The following is a 21398-nucleotide window of genomic DNA, read 5'->3' on the forward strand; positions in this document are numbered from 1 at the left end:
AGATATGTAAGGAAGGCAAAACGATTTGCTGTGCCCACATCAGTCCCTCAATAAACCGTTGTTTAATGAATTAATGCATGAATGACTATGTGACTTCTGTCAGGATGGTGGCTTGGTTGGACAAATATATCTTAATCCAGTCAGACAACACCCTTTGATACAAATGAAGAGCTGGGGAAATCCCCATTTCCTTTGAGAATTCTCCCTCTGAAGCTAATATTCAGGATCCCAAGGCCTATGATTCTACTTTTACAAATAGAATCTACTTTCTCCTACATCCCAACAGCCAGGAAAAGGTTGAGAAATGGTAACATTTTACAGGACTCTAGTGAACAAAGTATTGAAATAGTAAATGTTCCTCTCCGAGTGCTTTGCTATTGTACCCAATTAGAACCCCCCATCCCTTGTCAGTTGAGGAGCTCTTGAAGAGAAAAAATTAAATGTCACTTCATCATCCCTACATCCTGTCCTCCTGCCTCAGGGTTTTGCCCACTACAAAATGAAGCATGAACATTCTTTCTCATTTTTTTTCCCTGCTAGCAGTACCCATCCATGCACTAGCATTCTCTCTCTCTCTCTCTCTCTCTCCCCCTCCTCTCTCTTTTCGCTAATCCCTGCCCAGCTTCTCCTGATTCTCTTACACTTGCCACCTCACCCTGGCCGTTCCTTCTGACTCCTTTTGTCCCACAGGACCCTTTTCTGCTTTCACTGCCCAGCTCGGGGCTCAGTCTTACCAAATAGCATGATGCTGGCATTGGTGTGGCCCAACTTATTGGAGGCCACACAGGTGTAGTTCCCATAGTCGTGCTCCGAGACATTGAAGAAGATGAGTTTTGAGAGAAAAGGTCTGTTTTCCACTTTGACCCCCTTCTTTCCTTCAACCAGTCTGAGACCAACAAGAGAGAGACAAAAAAGGAGAAAAAAGGAGATGGTTATGTTTTTCTTATAGGGGGAAGACAGACTCTGGAATTACTGATCTTCTTATTGCCCCCTTTCTGACATCATGATGACTACTTTTTTCCCCACTCAACTAATGCAAGTTCACACACAATGACCAATAATTGTATTTTTCTATTTTTATGCGTGTGTCTGGAGACACTCGTGGCACTACAGATATTTATCAAGTTCTCTGAAGGCAGGTGCCTTCAACACCTCAAAAGTTCCAGCTGTGTGATATTCAGACAGTAGGGACTCCATGTGTGCACTTAATTGATATTGATGATAAGGCTAATGAAAATGATGATGATGATGGCAACCATAAATAATTTAAAAAAAGCCCTTAATCTTCAAAGAGAAGAACTTGAGGGGTTTGAAAGGACAAAGTGTTTTCAACACCTGGGTGATAAATGTTCTTTTATGAACTTGCAGATAATACCTTATTTTTGGTGGTGAATAGAATACAAAAATCGGGGATCACTTTTACAACAGTGTACTCTGAAGGGCTTGGGAGAGGTGGTCTGCCCAGAGTATTATAATAACTCAGTCTAGAAAGGATTATAGATTCCTAAGAATCTGACCTTATAGAGCCTGGATGGTCTCCCTGAGCAATCCATTATGGCGGTCCAATAGGCCACAAGGGCTCGCATTTGTGGTAGGGGCCACTAAAGAAAGGCCACAGAAGGTGAGTGGGGAAAACAGATATACCTGCTAAAGCCATAGATAGGAGATGGAGAGGGTAGGGAGAACACTGCTTAGGGATTGGTGGGGTCATATCCTCTATTTCAGGATGCTGTCAGCAAAAATTCTTACTACCATTGCATGTCTACATAGAAATTATGAGACCAACCCTCTTCCTTTTAAAAACTCTGGAATGTCCTATTTTGGAGAATGGGCTTTAAGCCAACCTTTTACTTTCTCTGAAATCATTTGTCTTCCTTGCCCAGAAGCTGAGCCTATGCTATGGGAAAGATAAATGTTAGGGGGAAAAATCCTTCTGAATGGAGGATCTCAGGGAACATGGTTTAGGGCTTCGCTGGGACAGGATGTGTAAGAAATAAACAATGTCAAGGCACAGGGGACAGGAATTGGGGTCAATGGCTGGTTTCAGAGTCATCAAACTGAGAAAGACAATATTCAAGGCAGAATAGGAAGTGAAGCCCAGCAAGACAATGATGAGAAAATGCTCCATAAACTATAAAATGTTATTCAATATACTTAATTTCTGTGGAGTCAGACATCAAGACCTCCCGCCTGTTCCTGGGTCCCAACATGTTTTTGGCACAGAGGACAGCTGCTTTGTCATCATCAGAAGACGTTGTTCCTGTAGGACTACAGAATGTTTCTCTCTGCCACCCCAACCCCGATCAGAAGAGAAAGTCAGGCTCTGGCTTCAGTTCTTGCTTAACATCTGTCTCCTGGGAAGTCAGAAGGATGGGTGGAGGAACTTGCTTGTTTTTCATTATTTAGATTTTCCTCTGAGAGCCTTTCTCTCTCATAAGCTAGGGGCAGTGAACTGGCCTGAGTCCACGGACTTCATTAAAATGTGAGCACTATAGGAACGGAATGAGGCATCCGGCTGTGCTTCCAGACGCTGCTGTTATATTTCCAGCTTGTTATGTAGATATTGATCCTCTAGGGGGTGCTGTCCAAAGAAGGCTCTACAAGCCCACCCACCAGGAGGTTTTCAAGAGCTAGTCAAGTGCATTGATCCCATTTGCCATTCTGATGCCATTCCTGGGCTGGGGAGGAAGCCTTCACATCAGAACCAAGCTGTGAATTAGATTTCAGCTCTGCAGTGGGGAGAGACACTTACCCGAAGCAGGTTCCTGCTTGACAGCTCTGAAACGTCTTTAGCTAAAAGCAGGATGGGGTGGCGAGCAGCGCTTTGCAGCACTTTGCAGCTTCTGGGATGACATACTTGCCTCTTCTTTGTGTGGTCACACATTTCCCCATCCCATACTGCTCCCAGGCTTCAGGTTTTTAATGAACCTGAGGCTTTTCGTTGGCTCATGCCCCCGTGGATGGGTGGCTCTTAGTAAGTACAGCTCCCCAGTTCCTCTCCCTTTGATTGATGACACACACAGTGGCGTGCAGTTGAGAAGTGCTAGGACATACATAAAAGAGGCTTCTACTGTAAATTTTGGGAAAACTGCCTGTCCCCATCATATAGACTCCTTTGATTTGCCTCGGAAGTCCGCTCATGTCACTGGGAATGGAGCTAGGGTAGAGCTGCTCTTTCCTCCATGGGGAGCTGCCTGGAGGAAGTTGCCTGCCAGCCTCAGGGGCACAGGAAGGAATGGCAGCGACGAAGACCTCAGAGCCAGAGCTGTTCTTGTCGAGCTGGGTGTCAGGAGGACAGACAACTCCACTCCAGTGGGAGAACACTGGAAATCAATAAATGAGGAACATATGGAAAACTGACCAGAATCAATTAAAGGGGAGAAAGGAGCCCCCATGAGAAGAGCTTGGACAGCGGAGGAATCAAGGCTGCCTGAGCCAGGGGGTTCTGAAACCACCCTGGGGATGCAACCGGGCTGTCTCCTCCTGGGAAATTAATGCATACACAGGAGCCCCTCCTATGACACAGAGGGTGCAAAGCGAGGCTCTTTTCATTTTTTCTCACCACTGGCCGTTTCTGTCTATGGACGGCTCTACTTTCCTCCACATATTTTAAGATCTCACTTTCCCCTACACTTGTGCTTACATTTTTCTCCCATAAAGAATTTTTAAAAAAAATAGGATGCATCTGATTAGGGGAAGACCCAGATACATGTTTTTTGTTATTGTTTTTTCGGATACCAGACTTTCACACAGGGGGTCCTTCAGTGGGAAGGCAGAGGGACCAGGGAAGCAGGACTTGCAAGAAAATGCTTATTTATTGGGAAAATGTTACTCCCTTCAGCTTGATTCTGAGTTCTGAGAAGAAGAGGGGAAAGCCAGCTCTTTCTTCTCACCTCTTCATGTGTTTGCTTTTCTTCCTTTTACCTCACATCTTTCATCTCTAAAATGGGCCAGGTGAATAGGATACACATTGCCAAGTTGCTGCCAGGCTTTGTACTTCAAGATGGAAAAGCACTGCTTCTCGCTTGGAAGGATCATGATAGGACACGACGAAGCTTACGACGGAGTCACGTGAGTCCAAGACTGGGAGAGCTTTTGGTGCCTCATCGACCTCATAAAGAAAGGCACCCACGGTGCACTGGGGATGTTCTAAGTAGTGCGGGCAACAGCTGGGTCACTGATGGCCTGGACCTGCTCCGTGTCCCCCTTCTCACAATCCCCCTTGGGCTGTTTTTCTTACCAGCTTCTAGGCCCCCAGAGCTCCCTCCTCCTCCACCCCATATGCACCTCGGACGGTGTTGCATCACCCCCTCCCCATTTTTATCAAAGCGTTTTGAACATGGACAGCTCTTGCACATTTATTCATTGTTCATCCACTTCAGAATAGCTCTTTGATCACAGTAATTGTCAGGTTGCCTGGCTGTTCTGAGCTGCTGAACCCTGTGCTGACTTGCCATTTGGTAACTCCTCGCAAATGACAATATTCCCCGAATCACAACAGAGATCCTGATGATGGCTGCAACAATGGGAGGGAAAGAAAATGTCCCCTTTCTTTTCTTTTACCTTGAAAGAACAGCCCGGACACAAAGGGAAGCCTAAATCGGGTCACGGACTCTTTTATCCACCACCACCGATGGTGTCCGGAACTGAACTGGAGACCTGCTAACTTGTTGGCTACTCCCAGCGCCCCGTGAACATTCCCATCTTCTTAATGCAAGCCTGAGAGTGTGTTAAAAATAGCTTCAGGCAGAACCCATTATTTTCTTGCCCTATAAAAAAAACATTCACAGGACCTGTGATGCTTCTGGTGGCCCTTCTTTGAGATTTTGCTTTCCTAAAACAATGTTTTCTTTCAGGCCCGTTGATTGGCGATGGAAATGTTAAAAACAGAGCTGGAAATCATGAATAATCAGACCCCCCCCCCCCATCTTGATAGCTAGTTGGAACTAGAAGAAGATTGTTCAGAGATTCATGCATAAACATCTGGAAATAGGAAGCTGGAAAAACTTTCTTCTCCTTAGGGGCAGGGAGGTAGGGAGGGTGTCTTTACCTTTTTTTTTTTTTTTTTTAAGATTTTATTTATTTATTTGACAGAGAGAGACACAGCGAGAGAGGGAACACAAGCAGGGGGAGTGGGAGAGGGAGAAGCAGGCTTCCCGCGGAGCAGGGAACCTGATGTGGGGCTCGATCCCAGGACCCTGGGATCATGACCTAAGCCGAAGGCAGACGCTTAACGACTGAGCCACCCAGGCGCCCCGAGGGTGTCTTTACCTTTTGTCATCCTTGTACCACTGGAATTCTGCGGAGGGAACAGCTGAGGCCTCACACTGCAGTGTTCCCTTCTGTCCCACAGGGACGCCTGTCCCCTTAGCTTCTGAAATGTACGGCGGGTCTGCAGAGAGAAGCTGTGCTGTAGCATTTTAAAATGCATCCTAAAATGAGGCGGGCTGCCTCATCTACTGGTTTTGGTGTTTACTCCCTGCTCTACTCTGCTTGCTAGAGCTGACAAATTGATAGACGAGTTAGCCAGAGAGTGAAACCATTCAACACGGTGCTAAGGAAAAGCTTGTCTTCCTAGTATGTATGGTTGCTGTTTCCCTCTGTGCAGAGGTGGAATGACCAAGTATTCAGGCGTATTTCCAGTTTAAACTTTTTAACTTTCATAAGGGAATGCCAGCCTATCAACCCTACACTCCTTTAATCAGCCTTACAGAATTTCTGCACACCAGGTTCTTGCCAAAGTCTATAACCTCGAACCATTAAATTCCCATCAAAAGCTCAGTTGCAAGAAATAATGTTCATGGAGAATTGCCTGAAGCCTAGACAGATCAGTCATTCTTCCAGGCATCCTAAAATGGATCCCCGAATCCAGCCGGACCAAACTAGACCTATAAACTTGGCCTGCGTTCATTTCAAGTCTTTATCTAACTACCCTTGGCAATTCCAAAAGTTTGCATTGAAGTGCATTATGAAAAACAGCCATAATAAACTTGGCATTCTATTTATTGCAGAAATACCGTGCGTGATGCTGTTGACTATATCTCAAAGTGATCTATTTGTGGAGACACTAAGAGAAATTTCTCTTGGGTCTCAGTACCAGGAAAAGCAGTGTTTCTCCCAAGCAATGGGTTTGCTTTCATCTTATGGACATAAACCTTAAAGCAGATGTTGTCTCCCACTTTGATTTCACAACTCAAAGCCAAATTCTGCACCTGCATCTCCCTCCTTGAGGTATATATTTCCTGTGTTCATTTATCCCTAGCTTTCACTTATTGTCCTAAATCAGTTTTTCTCTTTGTGCACATCCCCTTACTTTTCAGGTTAATTTTTATTAACCGCAAGTCATTTCAAATTCTTTTAAAAATATTGGTGGTACACATTTTGGTATTAAAAACCGTAGCATTGTTATACCTATTTCCTTGCTTCTTAAAGTGCTGTGTATTAAGGAGGTTCTAATTGTAACAGAAAGAAAAATATTAATGAGTAATCACCAAAGCACAATATTCTTTCCACACCTCCACCCACAAGTTTTGAAAGAGAAAGGTTTCTTGTCTACTGGTTTAGTTCTTGGGTTCTATCCTGTTGTAAGACTTCCTGAAATGAGCACAGCAGAAAAAAACTTTCAATATGTCATACAGAACTGAGTCAATGTATACTATGAGGAATCAAGAGAAGAGAGCGTGAAAGACAGGTGGGGAAGTGGAGGAGGTTCAATGTCAGAGAGAATCTGGGTGGTTGATAACAGAGAATGAGGGGTCTAGATTGGACTCCAAACTTTTTGGATTCTGTACCTCTGTTAGTCAAAATCAGGTTTTGAGATGCATCCTGTAATATGTGTATGTTTATTTATATTTAAAGTATGAATGAGTCCTTTGTGTATCAACATGTAATCACAAAAGTATGAGATCACATAAGTATACCATAAATTTCCATAAATATATCATTAATTTCCTTTACACACAAGGTATTTTGCTCCCCACTATGGACGTGACTGGGCTAGAGAGGGAGGAGCTTGGAAACATTATGAGCAAAGCATGGGAAAAACTAGGATTCAAAGATGCATTTCTATAAATTAGGCATTGAAGGCCATTTAATGATCTTCTAGGAATAGAAGTCAAGTTTGGGATTATATTAAATTTCAGCTGCATTTTTTTTTAAACTAGAATTTGGAATTGTTTCTCTTTTTCTTTTACTTGATTAATTTTTTTTTTTTTTATTGTTACGTTCTTTGTTGTGGCCATGACAGCAGCCTGCCTCACGCACGTGCAGGGTCGGGGTCCTGAGACCACTTACAGTTCACGGTGACCTTTACTCTTCGGACCACTGGTGCAGCCACATCGTTGGAGGCACTGCACTCGTAGTCCCCCGACTGCTCCCGCGTGATGCCCTGGATTTCCAGGTATTCGTCTTCACTCACAAAGCCCACGGCTGCAGGAGAAGGTGTGGTGAGAAAAAAAACAAAACAAAATGCCAAAGGTATAAACTTAGAGAACAAAGCATAAAATGGTTATGTCTGCAGAGAATTGTGCCATTTCCAAGTTTCCGTTCTCGAGAACGATGCCTGTTCTCCTTCCCCCACTCCCCGCCCTTCTACTGCTTCCATCGTCAACTTTCCTTTAGTTCCCCAGTGGACCAGTTGAGATGTTTGTGCTCCTACCTAGACTGAACACAGAGCCTGGAGAATTCCTGGTCCTCCATAAGTGATTAATAATTTTGACATTTACATTGCCCGAATCTTACCACGCAGTGGGGCTCTGGGGTCTAAATCAGGCACTATAGGTGAATATGAACTCTTTCTGATTTCAAGGTATCACTGAGGCTGGACCTTGAAGTCTAGAGCTGATCACCGCATCCCAGGCCATGGGTCAATTAAAAATACCACACTAGCAGTTACATACACACACACACACACACACACGAGCCACAAAAGGCAGTGGAGACACTGACAAAATAAATTCAAACTCGTGCTTTTAGATTTAGACAATCAATAAAATAAGCAAAGATCAGTTTTCTAAACTTTGATCTGCTAGAGCTCTTGTGTAGAGATCCTGAAGATAAACCAACAAAAAGGACACCACGCTTTAACCACACATACGGAAGAAAGTGAAGAGCAAGAAGACATGGTAGCAAACCTTACCCTGTCATGTCGCCGCCCTGAGATGCAGTTTCTCTGTTGAAAAATTGTGAATAATAACAACCCTCTACCTACTGGCTTCCTACCTGAGCACTAGCCATGAGCACTGGCTTATGGAAACCATAAGGTTAAAGCCTAGAAGACTGATTTCACCGTTTTCTCCCTTAGTCACCCTGAACTTTAGCCTACTTGTGGACAGGCAACGGAGAACAAAAGGAACTGTTTACATCCCAGCATTATTCTGCCTTCTCTGTTAAGTAAAGATAGCTAGCATAATGACATATTTTATCATGTAAACTGGGATACTTTAAGAGTAAAAGGGGGACCATTAATAGTTTCTCTGGGACAATAAGCATAAGTTGAGACTGTCCCTGGCAACTAAGAGACATTTTGCAGGCATGTTGTACATACAGTCCTATAACCTCACAGGGTTGTTTGGGGTAACAAATGAAAACATATATATATATATATATATATATATATATATATACACACACAAAAGCAATCAAAACTCTCACATGCAGCACACCTGTTGCTTTAGAAAGTAAGTCTGTAATCTGCTGGGAAGCACAGACTCAGGTGGAGTGAAACTGTTTTATCATGAGTGGCCCACACAAGTAAAGGAAAGAAAGGAACATTTCTCTCCGGGTGATAAGACTTCCCCATAATGCCACATGGATCTGCTGATCCAAAGCATGAAAATGACAACAGTAAGAAACTAATATAATACAAGGAACAATAGATATGGTATGTAAAGTTACCATTGTATTTATCCTAAGGTAACCATCTTTGTCAAGATAACAATAGACATAACAATGACAGCAATTAGAAAATGACCATCTTGTCAAGAAGGGCCACAACCTGCCCACCACTGCCACCACTCCTTGGTCATGAGAAGTCTGTGCCACCATCAAGCCCAACCTGAGCATTTCCTCACACTTCTGCCTGCCACATGGAACCCACACTATATATGGGTAGACACTCTCGTGCCTTTACTACCTATAGGAGAGCGAAAGAACAGCCTGTATCTGTTACAGAAAGCAACCGGGCGCCTGGGTGGCTCAGTCGGTTAAGCGTCTGCCTTCGGCTCAGGTCATGATCCCGGAGTCCCGGGATCGAGTCCCGCATCGGGCTCCCTGCTCGGCGGGGAGTCTGCTTCTCCCTCTGACCCTCCCCCCTCTCATGCTCTCTCTCTCTCTCATTCTCTCTCTCAAATAAATAAAAAATCTTAAAAAAAATATATAAAAAAATAAATAAAAATAAAAAAAAAATAAAAAAAAGAAAGCAACCAAAATTCACAAGAACCAGGAACACATAGAAAACAGGGCCCAAAAGTCCAGGCTATGGAGAGGACAATTCAACATTAACCTACAGAGCCTCACAGTCCCAAATGGTAAGAAACTTCTAATTAACAACACAACAGTAGCTTTTTTGCTATTGTTTGTAAGCATCTTTAGGGGGAGAAGTACTAACCGTGATTTGAGGAAGAGTGGAGGAAATAAGAAGGAAAGATTTACACGAAGAAGTTGTGATTCTTTCTATGTTGTCATTGTTTATTTTTTACAAACCTCAAGCCTACATTTGTCAGATCTTTCCCAGCTAGAATGCTATAATTACTGTGCAAAGCATCTCGGAGTCTAGTGTCACACTTAATATTCCCATTAATTTTAAATAGTAGTCCTTGGTACATATGTGTGGCAATTGGTGTCATATTTTAATTATACTTGCCCTACACCATCTGAAATTAATAATAGCTCGAATTACCAATGTAATTTATAGATTAACAGTGCCGTAGCATTAGGAAATAAATTAGCTCTGGACAGCTGTTTCTGGACTGAGCTCCGGTGTCAGAGCAGTGATTGGTAGAAGCTCACATCTCCTGGGAGGCTGTGTACTGTACCACCAAAGCAAGGAAACTAAAGGACACAGGGGTCTCTACATCTCTTGTCCTTGCCTCCAACTAGAGGCCATGCATCTGCTTTAATTTCACCATCCAAATACGTTCTTGTGTGACCACAGCAAGACTTACAAGGACCCAGCCTGGATGAACTTGTTATATGGACGTCCAAAAGAGAAGCAAGTCCGGGGGATTATAGGACTCAAAAGCAAGTACATAAATCCTGGGGTAATCACAATCAAGAATTCATCAAGTGGCGGGTGCCTGGGTGGCTCAGTTGGTTAAGCGACTCCCTTCGGCTCGGGTCGTGATCTTGGAGTCCCGGGATCGAGTCCCGCATCGGGCTCCCTGCTTGGCAGGGAGTCTGCTTCTCCCTCTGACCCTCCCCCCTCTCATGTGCTTGCTCTCTTTCATTCTCTCTCTCTCAAATAAATAAATAAAATCTTTAAAAAAAAAAAAAAGAATTCATCAAGTGGCAATAGGTGTATTAGTGTATGTGTAATTTTGTACGTGAGTATCAGGCAATCTTATGTAGGAAAGGAAGTTGGATGGCTTAAGATTTGGAGAAGCCGTATGTTCTGCATTGATCCAGATTTCTATTACCAGAGGGAAGGGATTTACACTTAAGTCATCCTGCAAAAAGCAATGAGGCTTAATTTTACTATCATATGTTCTTCAGACCAAATGTAGAAATTATAGAAAAACCACAATGATTCTACTGCTCACCAATTGTTATATGTCTACTTTCTGATTAAATTGGGTAAGGTACACGAAAAGTAATTTGTATGGTAAAATGCTTTGTACATTTTAGGTTTCATTGTTATTATTTTCCCCTTTATCCTTACATAGTTTTTTTTTTTTTTTCTGTAGGAGAAGCATGGGCAGCAAAAACAGAGAGAAAAAGATCAGTAACATAACAAATTAAACTCTGAACCACCAGAAATGAAATTCCTAGAGTTGCTGCTTAAAACAAATGAAGAATTAAAGAACAACAGCAACAAAAAAACCTAAACTGAAATTTGCAGAGGTGATGATTGAATTTATAGAGTTAATGATTCAAGGAGAGTTTTCTTCGAAACAGCAATTGTGCTCTGGCTGTAAATGATCAATGCTTTATCACTCATATGAGGAACTTACAAAGAATACTGGGGGAAAAACAGATAAGCAGAGCATACTTTAAAGTGCATTTAAAGTGCTAAAGGAAATTCTTGGTTAAGAGCTACCAGCGGGGAAAGGAGCAAATCACCTGATAAAATCCTATGAAAAGAAACCCTTCGTGGTCAATAGCTTCTCATTTGTAAGTCTTTCTTTTCCAAAGAAAACACATCCCTCGATGGAAATGATGCATTCATCTTCCTAAAATACCCCCTCCATCATGTCACACCTCTCCAGACACTAAAAATGGCTCCCTATTTTCTACAACATCAAACACAAACCCCACTGCCTTGCGGAGACCCTTCAACAAGTAGCCCGATCTACTCATGCCGGCTCACCTCACACCTGTGCCGTGAGGAAGGCAACAGGTGATCCCGGGAAAAAGCAAAAGCTTGGCATCAGACAAACCCAATCCTCTACTTGAAGCTTCCTGAGGAGTTGACTTACGTTATTCCTCTGCGCCACCATTGCTTGCTCTCTACAACTCACTTAGAATAATGCTACCCACCTCTAGCGGTGCCTTGAGGATGGAGTGCACGGGCCATGTGGGTGGCACAGTGAAAGGCACGTGATAAATTTTTGCAGGTGTTAGCGCTGTCACCACTGTTGTCCCTACCACTGCAGCCACAGCTTTCGAGCCAGGCCCTGCTATTTTTCACCCTGGACAAACATCATCATTCCTTTTGCACAGATTGCATCTATCACTCAGAGAGCTATGTTCTTTCTGTCACCGAGGCCGACACCACCTGGCTTTCAAATCCTAATTCTTCCCTGAAAACTCCCGGATATGGGTTGAACTGTGTCCCCCAAAAGATCTGCTGAGGCCCTGACTTTCCGCACTGCACAGTGTGACCTTATTTGGAAACAGAGTCTTTTTAAAGGTAATCAAATTAAAATGAGGCATTAGAGTGGGCCTTAATCCAGTGTGATTCCTCCATAAAATTCCTCCATAAAAAGGAGGAATTTGGACACTGGCAGGCACAGAGGGAAGACCGTGTGAAGACACACAAGGAGAAGGCCACCATGGGACCACCGCGATGCCCCTACAAGCCAAGGAGAGCCGGGGATTGCTGGCAAACCACAGAAGCTGGAGGAGGCAAAGTGAAGATTCTCCCCTACAGCCGTCGAGAGCACATGCACCAGCGAACACCTGGATTTTGGACTTCGAGCTTTCAGAACTGAGAGACAACGTACCTGGCATTATTTACGCCCTCTAGTGTGGGCTACTTTGTTATGGCGGCCTTAGGAAACTCGCAGACGCCCTTCTGCCTCTTGTCAGTGCCTGTGGCTGTCCTGCACTCTTGTTCCACGCAGAGCCCTTCTAGGCTTTAATACCAGAAGGGAATTAAACGCGAGAGCTTAAAGAGACATTAATGGTTATATATAACTCCATAGTTGCTATATTAGGACATAGTCTGACTTCAGTAGAATTCCCTAGAATAGCTGTTTAAATATAAATTTCTAGATCCCACCCATACCTATTAAGTCAGAATCTTCAGGAATGAGGAGTTTTCATTTTACTAGGAAATTGCCACATATCAATATCATTACATCCTTGTATCTTAATGTGGGAACCTGCAATGCAGGAGAGTTCATATCTGCTTAGTGACGGACCACCTCGGGGTCTCCTGATGTCCGGCCCACAGCCCCTGCAACTACAATAACATTTTTTGGTGGCCTGTTCTTTTATGCTGTTTGCACTGGTCTGATTTTCCAATGGAAATGAAACTCTGGAGGCAGGGACCAATCTTGGATCTCTCTGGCTCTCAAGGCACCTAGGAAGGTAGTTTACATAATCCAAAATTTGTCAGCTTCATATTAATTAAATGATAGACTGTAGAACTATAGGCTGAGTTCAATTAAAAGGGAAAAAAAAGCGGGGAGCTCCGTGTAGCTCACCTAATCTTCGTGTGGCTCTATTCCCAAGGCGGTGTCACTTCTGGTAATTGTTTTTAGCACAATATTTGTATTTCCCAACTTTAAAAAATATCATCACTATTAGTGTTCTAACAAAACAGACTTTCTCTAAATATGTGATTTTAAAAGGTTTATTGAGTGTTTAGTATAATTTATATTTAGTCTTGGGGCCAATTATTTCCTTAGAGGAGTGCATTCTTAATTTAAAGATGTAGATCAATGAGGACGTATGATTTATCTAACAGGGTTTGTCTTACAGCCAACTTCTTAGGAGCACAGCTATTTCATGAGGTGGAATCTGACAACCCAAGCAGGGAAAGGAAGCAAGTTGGAAATGGGATTACACCTGCCCCTCGACCCCCAAGGGAGTTTCACCTTGTCCAAAGGGTTGAGCTCAGCAGTTTATAACCAATCACAGGACAAAAACTGCCCCGCATAAGTAATACTCGCTTGGAAAAGAAAACCCCAAGTTTCTGAGTTCATAGATTGGGTGTTAAAAACCTTAATAACTGAAAATAATAATAGCCACAATTATCATTTTTATTGTACCCAAGAATAAGCTTGTCAGGAGAACAGCTGTAGCTTTTGGAGAGGAGAGGACACAGCTGTCTCTTTACTTAATATTTTTATGGCATATATACCAGCTGAGATAAAAATCATGGGACCTCAGAAACTGAAAAAAAAAAAAATGCAGAGCACAAAATCCCAGAATTTGAGAGTTGAATTTTTTTTTTTTTCTAATTTAGATTCAAATACTGTGACTAGTTTAGTCCTAGACTAGTACTCACGCCACTGCTTTCTTTCCCTCCCCTTTTCCATCAGGATGTTCCTATTAAACTCAGCCTGAGCATCGGGGACAGCTATTTCCAGGACTGGCTGGTGGGTGTCCTCCCGGGGCCTTTCTTATGGGTTGACCAGCATGGGAAGTTTTGTATTTTGTTGGAGAAAGACTTGGTTTTGTTCAGAGGCTGGGAAGTCGGGGGGACAAGAACAACGTGACAGAGATGTGGTTACTGTCCCACAGCACCAATCCCTGGGAGTCTGAGGGAATGGTTTCGAGGTGCACGTGTTAGGGGTTTCAAGGTGCAGTCCCTGTGCCCCTGGACCAGGCTGCAGACACGTGTGATGCACACAGAATCCAGACAGCAACATCAACAGCAACAGGGCGAGACTCTCGGTGTTACAATGCATTTCCAGACATGGTAACGGTATTGATTTATGCACACAGCATAGTTCCTAAAGATCTGATGTTGTACGGAATTGCTGATCATGGTTATCAGCACCATTGGCCTGACTGCACCTCGGGCAGGGCTCAATTCCTGGGCCCTCATGTGAGCCCCGGAGAACGTTCTGGCTGATAGTTCCCTTCTTGGTGCTTCAGATTCCTCCTCTGTACAACGGGGCACATGATACTACCTTAAAGGGTTACTGTGAATATTAAATAAGCAAATATGTGTAAAATACTTAGAACAGAGCAGGTTCTCAGTAGCTAGTAGCTATCACTGATACCACAACTTCGTTTGAGCACATTTTAATATACAAGATCCTCGATACAAGAAAACCTCAATGTAGAGATGAAAGAATAATCAGATCTCTGCTTTTCTAGTAGGAATTTAATAATAATAAACTTTACAAAGGATTCACCACAGATCCTTTAACAAAAAAGTTCTACTCCCTTCACTTAAAATAGGATTTGATTTACAAGGGATAGAGATTCTTGGGATCATTTCTTCTAGGAAAGCTGGTGTGGCTGCACAGCCTGTGTGAGACCTGCTGAGGGTTTGAGAAATGGCTCTAATTTCACAAGTAAGAATAAAAGGAGACACAGATATAGATACATAATCATCTATAGATGCCAACTGAAAAATTTCATGTCTATATTATATCTAATCTTCTTATATTATCTATATGTATATATCTATCTCTGTCTCTATCTCTATCTCTATCTGTATCTATCTTTCTCTTTGACCTTTCCCTTGGATACAAAGACTATGGCTGACCGAAAAGAGAGTCTGAGGATCTCTCCAAGAATAAGCGAATTTATAACATATCTTTCAGGAAAAAAGTTCTAGAGGGCCCAACATGCCTGGGTTAGCCCTGAGGTACAGCCTCAAACATTCACTGAAAAAGTTACTCTTGGTAGCAACATAGGGACCACCGTGGGAAACGGGACAGACTGACTTGTTCTAAACAGCTTCCACTATGGAAGAGGGCTCCTCCTGAAACATGGTAGTGTTTTTGCTAGAGAACTGGGAGCTGAGACTGTGGAGTGTACAACACGTGGCAATGTCCCCATGTCATTACCTCCCTGCCAGTCTCAGATCTGTATCAATGTCACATGGCCTCTTCTTCTACCTGGGGAACTTATCTCATCATTTCCTTCAGCTTTCTGTTAGACACCTAAAAATTGGTTGTTCAGAGCAACATCAGCTGGTCGCAGCATCTCTTGTATCGTGTCCTACACACAAAAGATACCATCCCCCAGGCAGCGTCTATACTCGTTATCTTCTCTGCTTAAGATTGAAATGCAAATTGAGAGTTGAAAAATTAATCTATTAACCTGATTCCATCATAAAGCGACAGAGATTCAATTAAAATATTACATAAACTGATGCCAATTATAAACTGCATGTCTGTTTATCTATCTATTATCTATCTATCTATCATCTATCTATCTATCTATCTATCTATCTATCTATCAAGATAATAGGGAGACACTTAGCATAGATCCTGGCATATAGTAAGAAATCAGTTGAGGGGTGTCTGGGTGGCTCAATTGATTAAGCTTCTGACTCTTGATTTCAGTTCAGGTCATGATCTCAGGGTCATGAGATAGAGCCCTGCATCAGGCTCCACACTGGGCATGGAGCCTGCTTAAGATTCTCTCTCTGTCCCTCCCTGCCCTGAATGCACACTCTCTCTTCCTCTAAAAAACAAAGAAACAAACAAAACCTCATTTGATAGTGGAAACTCAGTATATATATATATATATATATATATATATATATATATACACACACACACATATATATTTTAAAGATTTTATTTATTTTATTTGTCATAGAGAGTGAGAAAGAGAGGGAGCGAGCACAAGCAGGGGGAGCGGCAGGCAGAGGGAGAAGCACGCCCCCCGCTGAGCAGAGAGCCCGATGCAGGGCTCCATCCCAGGACTCTGACTTCATGACCTGAGCTGAAGGCAGTCGTTTAACCGACTGAGCCACCGAAGCGTCCCAGTATATATATACTTTGAATATGCGTGAATATGCATGTATAAAATGTAATCTATAATTGTACAGATATATAGAAGGGAAAAAATAATTCCTTTAACTTTTTCAGTTTTGAAACTTTCTGGGAATAATCATTCTGATGTATTAAGGAGGAGCTAAAGCCCAAAATGTAATTATATGAAAATGGGCCCTGGGTCGCTACAGGGCCAAGCCCTATGTATCTCTGCGGCCTACCCCTTCCCTAATGACATGACACTAGTTCTCTGTGCAGATGCGGCTTCAGCAGCCGGCTGGGCCCTGGGTGTGCCTTTTGACAAAGCCTGTCAGCTCGGTTATGCATGCAGACCCTCTCTTATGGGTGATGATACCAGAGTCAGAAAGCACACAGCTGGATGTTTGGAGTTTGCAGCTTGATGTCTGGAACCTGGGTATTTGCAGCAGTGCAGCTGATGGCTGCTAAAAAAAAATAAAAAATAAATAAAGAAATCAGCTTTTGATTTGTAAACTCAGCCAACTTGATCTGAAAGACATTGATAGGGGATAAATATAGAACTCCGCAGTGTCGTATTACCTCAGGATCTTGGCTGTTTGCTTTCTCTTTTTCTAAATCTCTAGAGATATAAGTCAGTACTGAGTGCTGAGAAATGTGAAGGGTTTAATTGGTTTGAAATTTCCTGCTTAGGTTAATTTAAGGAAATTATTTTTACTTGAGAGGCTCCTAATGTGTTAAGTCTCTCCTAACACCAGCAGGCACACCCTCAGGTCAGAAGTCCACTTACAGAGTCCTCTTCATCACCTGGTTCTGAATTGCCTTGGAAAAGCAGAGCATTCTCTACCCTCAGCCTGTAATTTACTCATGAAGACATTTTCTAGATTAAGAACAGGAGTTTTTGGGGCACCTGGGTGGCTCAGTTGGTTAAGCGACTGCCTTCTGCTCGGGTCATGATCCTGGAGTCCCAGGATCGGGTCCCACATCAGGCTCCCTGCTCAGCAGGGGGTCTGCTTCTCCCTCTGATCCTCTTCCCTCTCGTGCTCTGTCTCTCATTCTCTCTCTCAAATAAATAAATAAAATCTTAAAAAAAAATTAAAAAAAAAAAAAAAAAGAACAGGAGTTCTTAATCTGAGAACCATGGAACTCTAACCCCAGGAGGTTTTGAACCTTAAGAAATGACATGATGCATATGCACATATGTGTGTATATTTTCCTTAATGAAGGATCCTATACCTTTTTGAAAAAGATTAATAGCTACACTTCTTTGTTTCTTTTGTTCATCCTCCAATGATGATACAGAATCAAATCTCTACAACCCCCAGCCCCACAAAGAAAAAACAGAAAAGCTCCTCAAAATGTAACTGATGATCGGAAAGACATAACTCTAGAAGAAAAAGCACAGCCTTGTGCACATTTCATTAACTATTTTGTGGAGGATGGGGAGAGAAGTAACTTATAAATAATCCTTTTGAGGAATAGTTATGCAGATCTGAAGAGTTCTTTTTTTCACTAAAAGAGGGGAATGCTTACCAATATTTAGGGTGAGAAGAACAAAGTGTGCAGGGTCTGCCCATTCCCACAGAGCCCCATGACCAGAGGTGATTAACCAGGTGCCCACTGTACATGGAGGGAGGAAGGACAAGGCCTTCCCTTCACATGCAGCATCCTCAGATGCAGAGCAGAATGAAGGCTTTCCTGAAGAATTCCATTTATGGGTGACTATATCAAGCAGTCAATGACCATTTGGGGGAAGGGAGGGAGCAGAAAAGGTGGGGTGGGGTCATATCTATAGTTAAGGTAATCTAATATATATATTCAGATTAGATCATCATGGGAGACTACAAAGTACCACCCATACTAGAGATGTAAATACTATCCATGCATTTCCAACTGGCATGGAGTAAAAGAACGTGTGTAAGGGCGCCTGGGTGGCTCAGCTGTTAAGCGTCTGCCTTCGGCTCAGGTCATGATCCCAGGGTCCTGGGATCGAGCCCCACATCGGGCTCCCTGCCCAGCGGGAAGCCTGCTTCTCCCTCTCCCACTCCCCCTGCTTCTGTTCCCTCTCTCGCTAACCCTCTCTCTGTCCAATAAATAAATAAAATCTTTAAAAAAAAATAACGTGTGTAAGAGAATACCTTGAGAAAATCACATGGAAATACCCATAGAATGGCAGGAAGCCTATTGGTATAGGATGATATGGGCCCAGAGAGAAGGGGAGATGTAGCTGAAAACCTTTGTATTTACTATATTTGATTATAGCCTTCGAATACATACATATATATATTATATGTCATATATGTGTATATTACATATATGTATTTTATATATAATATACACATGTATATATGTATATATATAATCTTTGCAAATAGTTCTCAAAATCTACCCACCACCAAAGCTACTTGCTACCACATCATGCTGCCTGCAATGCTTCACGGGCCTTGCCCACCTGTCTGTTCTTAGTATTCCACTGTACAGGGGTGGAATTTTCAAGCACATAAAATCTACGAAAAGAGAGAGTGTATGGAAAAGAAAGTAAAAGAAAAGAGAAGAAAAGAAAAGAAGAGTTGACTTACTCTTCCGTTAGTGACACTACTCATATTTCCTTCTACCTCTCTTCATTTCAAATAACATCTAAAAACAGGCATGCACACATGGGTCCCGGATGAAATGCACTGTATGTAAACAAGACAACCATGATCTACTGGAATAAACACGGTGTTTTAGAATACTGATTATGGTTATTTCTTTCGGCAATTAGTTAACTGAGTAAATTACCAAGCCCCAGTTCCCTCATTACTAAAATGTGAAGACTTCTTATTACTCATTGGCTGGGTCTGAGGATTATATAAGAGACTTTGGGCAGAGGTACAGAAGGGGGATTGGCACATGGAAGATGGTCAATAACGTTAGAAAGAACCAACTATAGGAAAGAAGATACTCAATCCATAAATCAGGGCCACTCTGCTACATCTGTCCCCTCTCCCAGGCCAACCTATACTTTGAAACCTCCCTCCTACATTTTAGATTACCAGCTATGCTCATAATTTCCAGATGTACATCGCCAACCCCGGGAGGCTCTGCTGAGCTCTCGGCCCACTGAACGCCTCATCCGTAAGTCTCACAGACACCATGGGCTGAGTTCATGGTCTTGCCCTTCAAACCTGCTTTCACCCCATATCCACTCATCTCTGTTGCTGGCACAGCTAACTTCCCACTCTCCTAAGATTAAAAAAAAAAAAAAGAAAAAAAAAAGAGGGTCACATGTGATTCTTCTCTTTCTCTCACTCCTCACCTTCAGTCAACAAATCCTGTTGTTTTTACCTTCTTTAGAGGTTTCAAATCTATTTCCTTCTTTTCCTTGTCATTGTTAACTGTCTTAATTCAGGTGTCCGTTATCTACTGCAGATGATGTTAATACCCTCTTTACTGATCTCCCTGCTTCCAGCTCATTATTTTTATTTTTGTCCAAAAATTGCCGAAAATAAAAATCAATGCCACCCCAGCTTAAATCCTTTCACTGCTCCACATTCCTCCTTGACGTGGCATATACAGGCTTCTTATCAGCTGGCTGTTGTCCATACCTCCAGATTTTTTCTCACCAACTCCTTTCTCCCCACATCCACTGGACACACTGGCAAAGTTCCTAAAACACTAGGCTATTGATCTGTTCCTTTATACCTTCTTCTCTGCCTGGGATCTAATACGCCTTTGTCCACTTTAAAATGTCTGTGCATCCTTCAAAACCATCTTACATATCATTCCTCTGGGAACCCTTTCCTGACATTCGAAGTTCCTTGCTTCCTTTATACCCAGCTTGTTTTTTGGGTTTGTTTCGAGTGTTGTACTAATCACACTGCATTGTTATGTGTTTACATATGTTTACCCATCTGGACTCAAATTCTCAGGAAAAAAGGAACTCTTATTTGTTTCTATATCTCTAATATCTATTGCAGTGTTTAACACAGAGAGGGCACCAAATGATCATATGGTCAGAGACTGAATGAATGAACCAACTGACTATAATATTGGTGGCTGTTCTGGCTATCATAATGAACTATTTATTTTTTAAAAGATTTTATTTATTTATTTATTTGACACAGAGAGAGAACGAGAGCAAGTGCACAAGAAGGGGAGGGACAGGCAGAGGGAAAAGCAGGCTCCCCGCAGAGCAGAGAGCCCCACATGGGGCTCGATCCCAAGACCCTAGGATCATGACCTGAGCTGAAGGCAAACGCTTAACAGACTGAGCCACCCAGGTGCCCCCATAATGAACTATTTAAAATCTTCTTTGATGACTTTTGAGAAAATAACTATTTTATATATATATATATATATATATATATATATTTTTTTTTTTTTTAAGATTTTATTTATTTAGGGGCGCCTGGGTGGCTCAGTCGTTAAGCGTCTGCCTTCAGCTCGGGTCATGATCTCAGGGTCCTGGGATCGAGCCCCACATCGGGCTCCCTGCTCCGCGGGAGGCCTGCTTCTCCCTCTCCCACTCCCCCTGCTTGTGTTCCCTCTCTCGCTGTGTCTCTCTCTGTCAAATAAATAAATAAAATCTTAAAAAAAAAAAAAGATTTTATTTATTTATCAGAGAGAGAGAGAGACAGAGGCAGGCAGAGGGAGAAGCAGGCTCCTTGCTGAGCAAGGAGCCCGATGTGGGACTCAGTCCCAGGACCCTGGGATCATGACCTGAGCCAAAGGCAGACGCTTAACCGACTGAGCCACTCAGGCATCCCGAAAATAACTATTTTTTAAGGTCTATTTTTTAAGATTTATTTTTCTTCGTCCTGATAAAGGCTGGACCTCTCAAATCTCCTTAAGTTAAAGAATCCCCCCCCCCCCCCATTTCCTCAGGGGAACTAAAAAAGCCTTCATCAAGCTGGGGCTGGAGTGAATAAGAGCTGGGTTTGGCCATCTCCACAAATATCCTTAGTTAAAAGCTCTTGTAACTAATGTCCCTGCTTCCTCTGAATGAGTTAGGATCCAGCGTGCCCTAATCAGAAGTGTCTCAGAGAGCTTTCTTATGTCATCGTCAATTTGGATGAATTCTTTCCAACTGGAATCAGC

The 21398-nt window shown here is 42.7% G+C and overlaps 1 protein-coding gene across 3 annotated transcripts in view; it reads right to left on the reverse strand.

Moving 5' to 3' along the window:
* NTM (neurotrimin) overlaps positions 1-21398 on the reverse strand; it is a 409148-nt gene that overhangs the window by 14697 nt on the left and 373053 nt on the right. For all 3 annotated transcript variants that reach the window (XM_064577214.1, XM_045894684.3, XM_045894683.3), the window contains exons 4-6: positions 7294-7428; positions 5272-5392; positions 735-886 (exon numbers count right to left, since the gene is read on the reverse strand). In XM_064577214.1, coding sequence (XP_064433284.1) covers positions 735-886; positions 5272-5392; positions 7294-7428 — 408 coding nt within the window. The remainder of the gene's footprint in view (positions 1-734; positions 887-5271; positions 5393-7293; positions 7429-21398) is intronic.

Source organism: Mirounga angustirostris, unplaced genomic scaffold, assembly GCF_029215605.1.
Source record: "Mirounga angustirostris isolate CCGP_5_RB_7025 unplaced genomic scaffold, mMirAng1.0.hap1 SCAF_13, whole genome shotgun sequence".
NCBI classification, from domain to species: Eukaryota; Metazoa; Chordata; class Mammalia; order Carnivora; family Phocidae; genus Mirounga; species Mirounga angustirostris.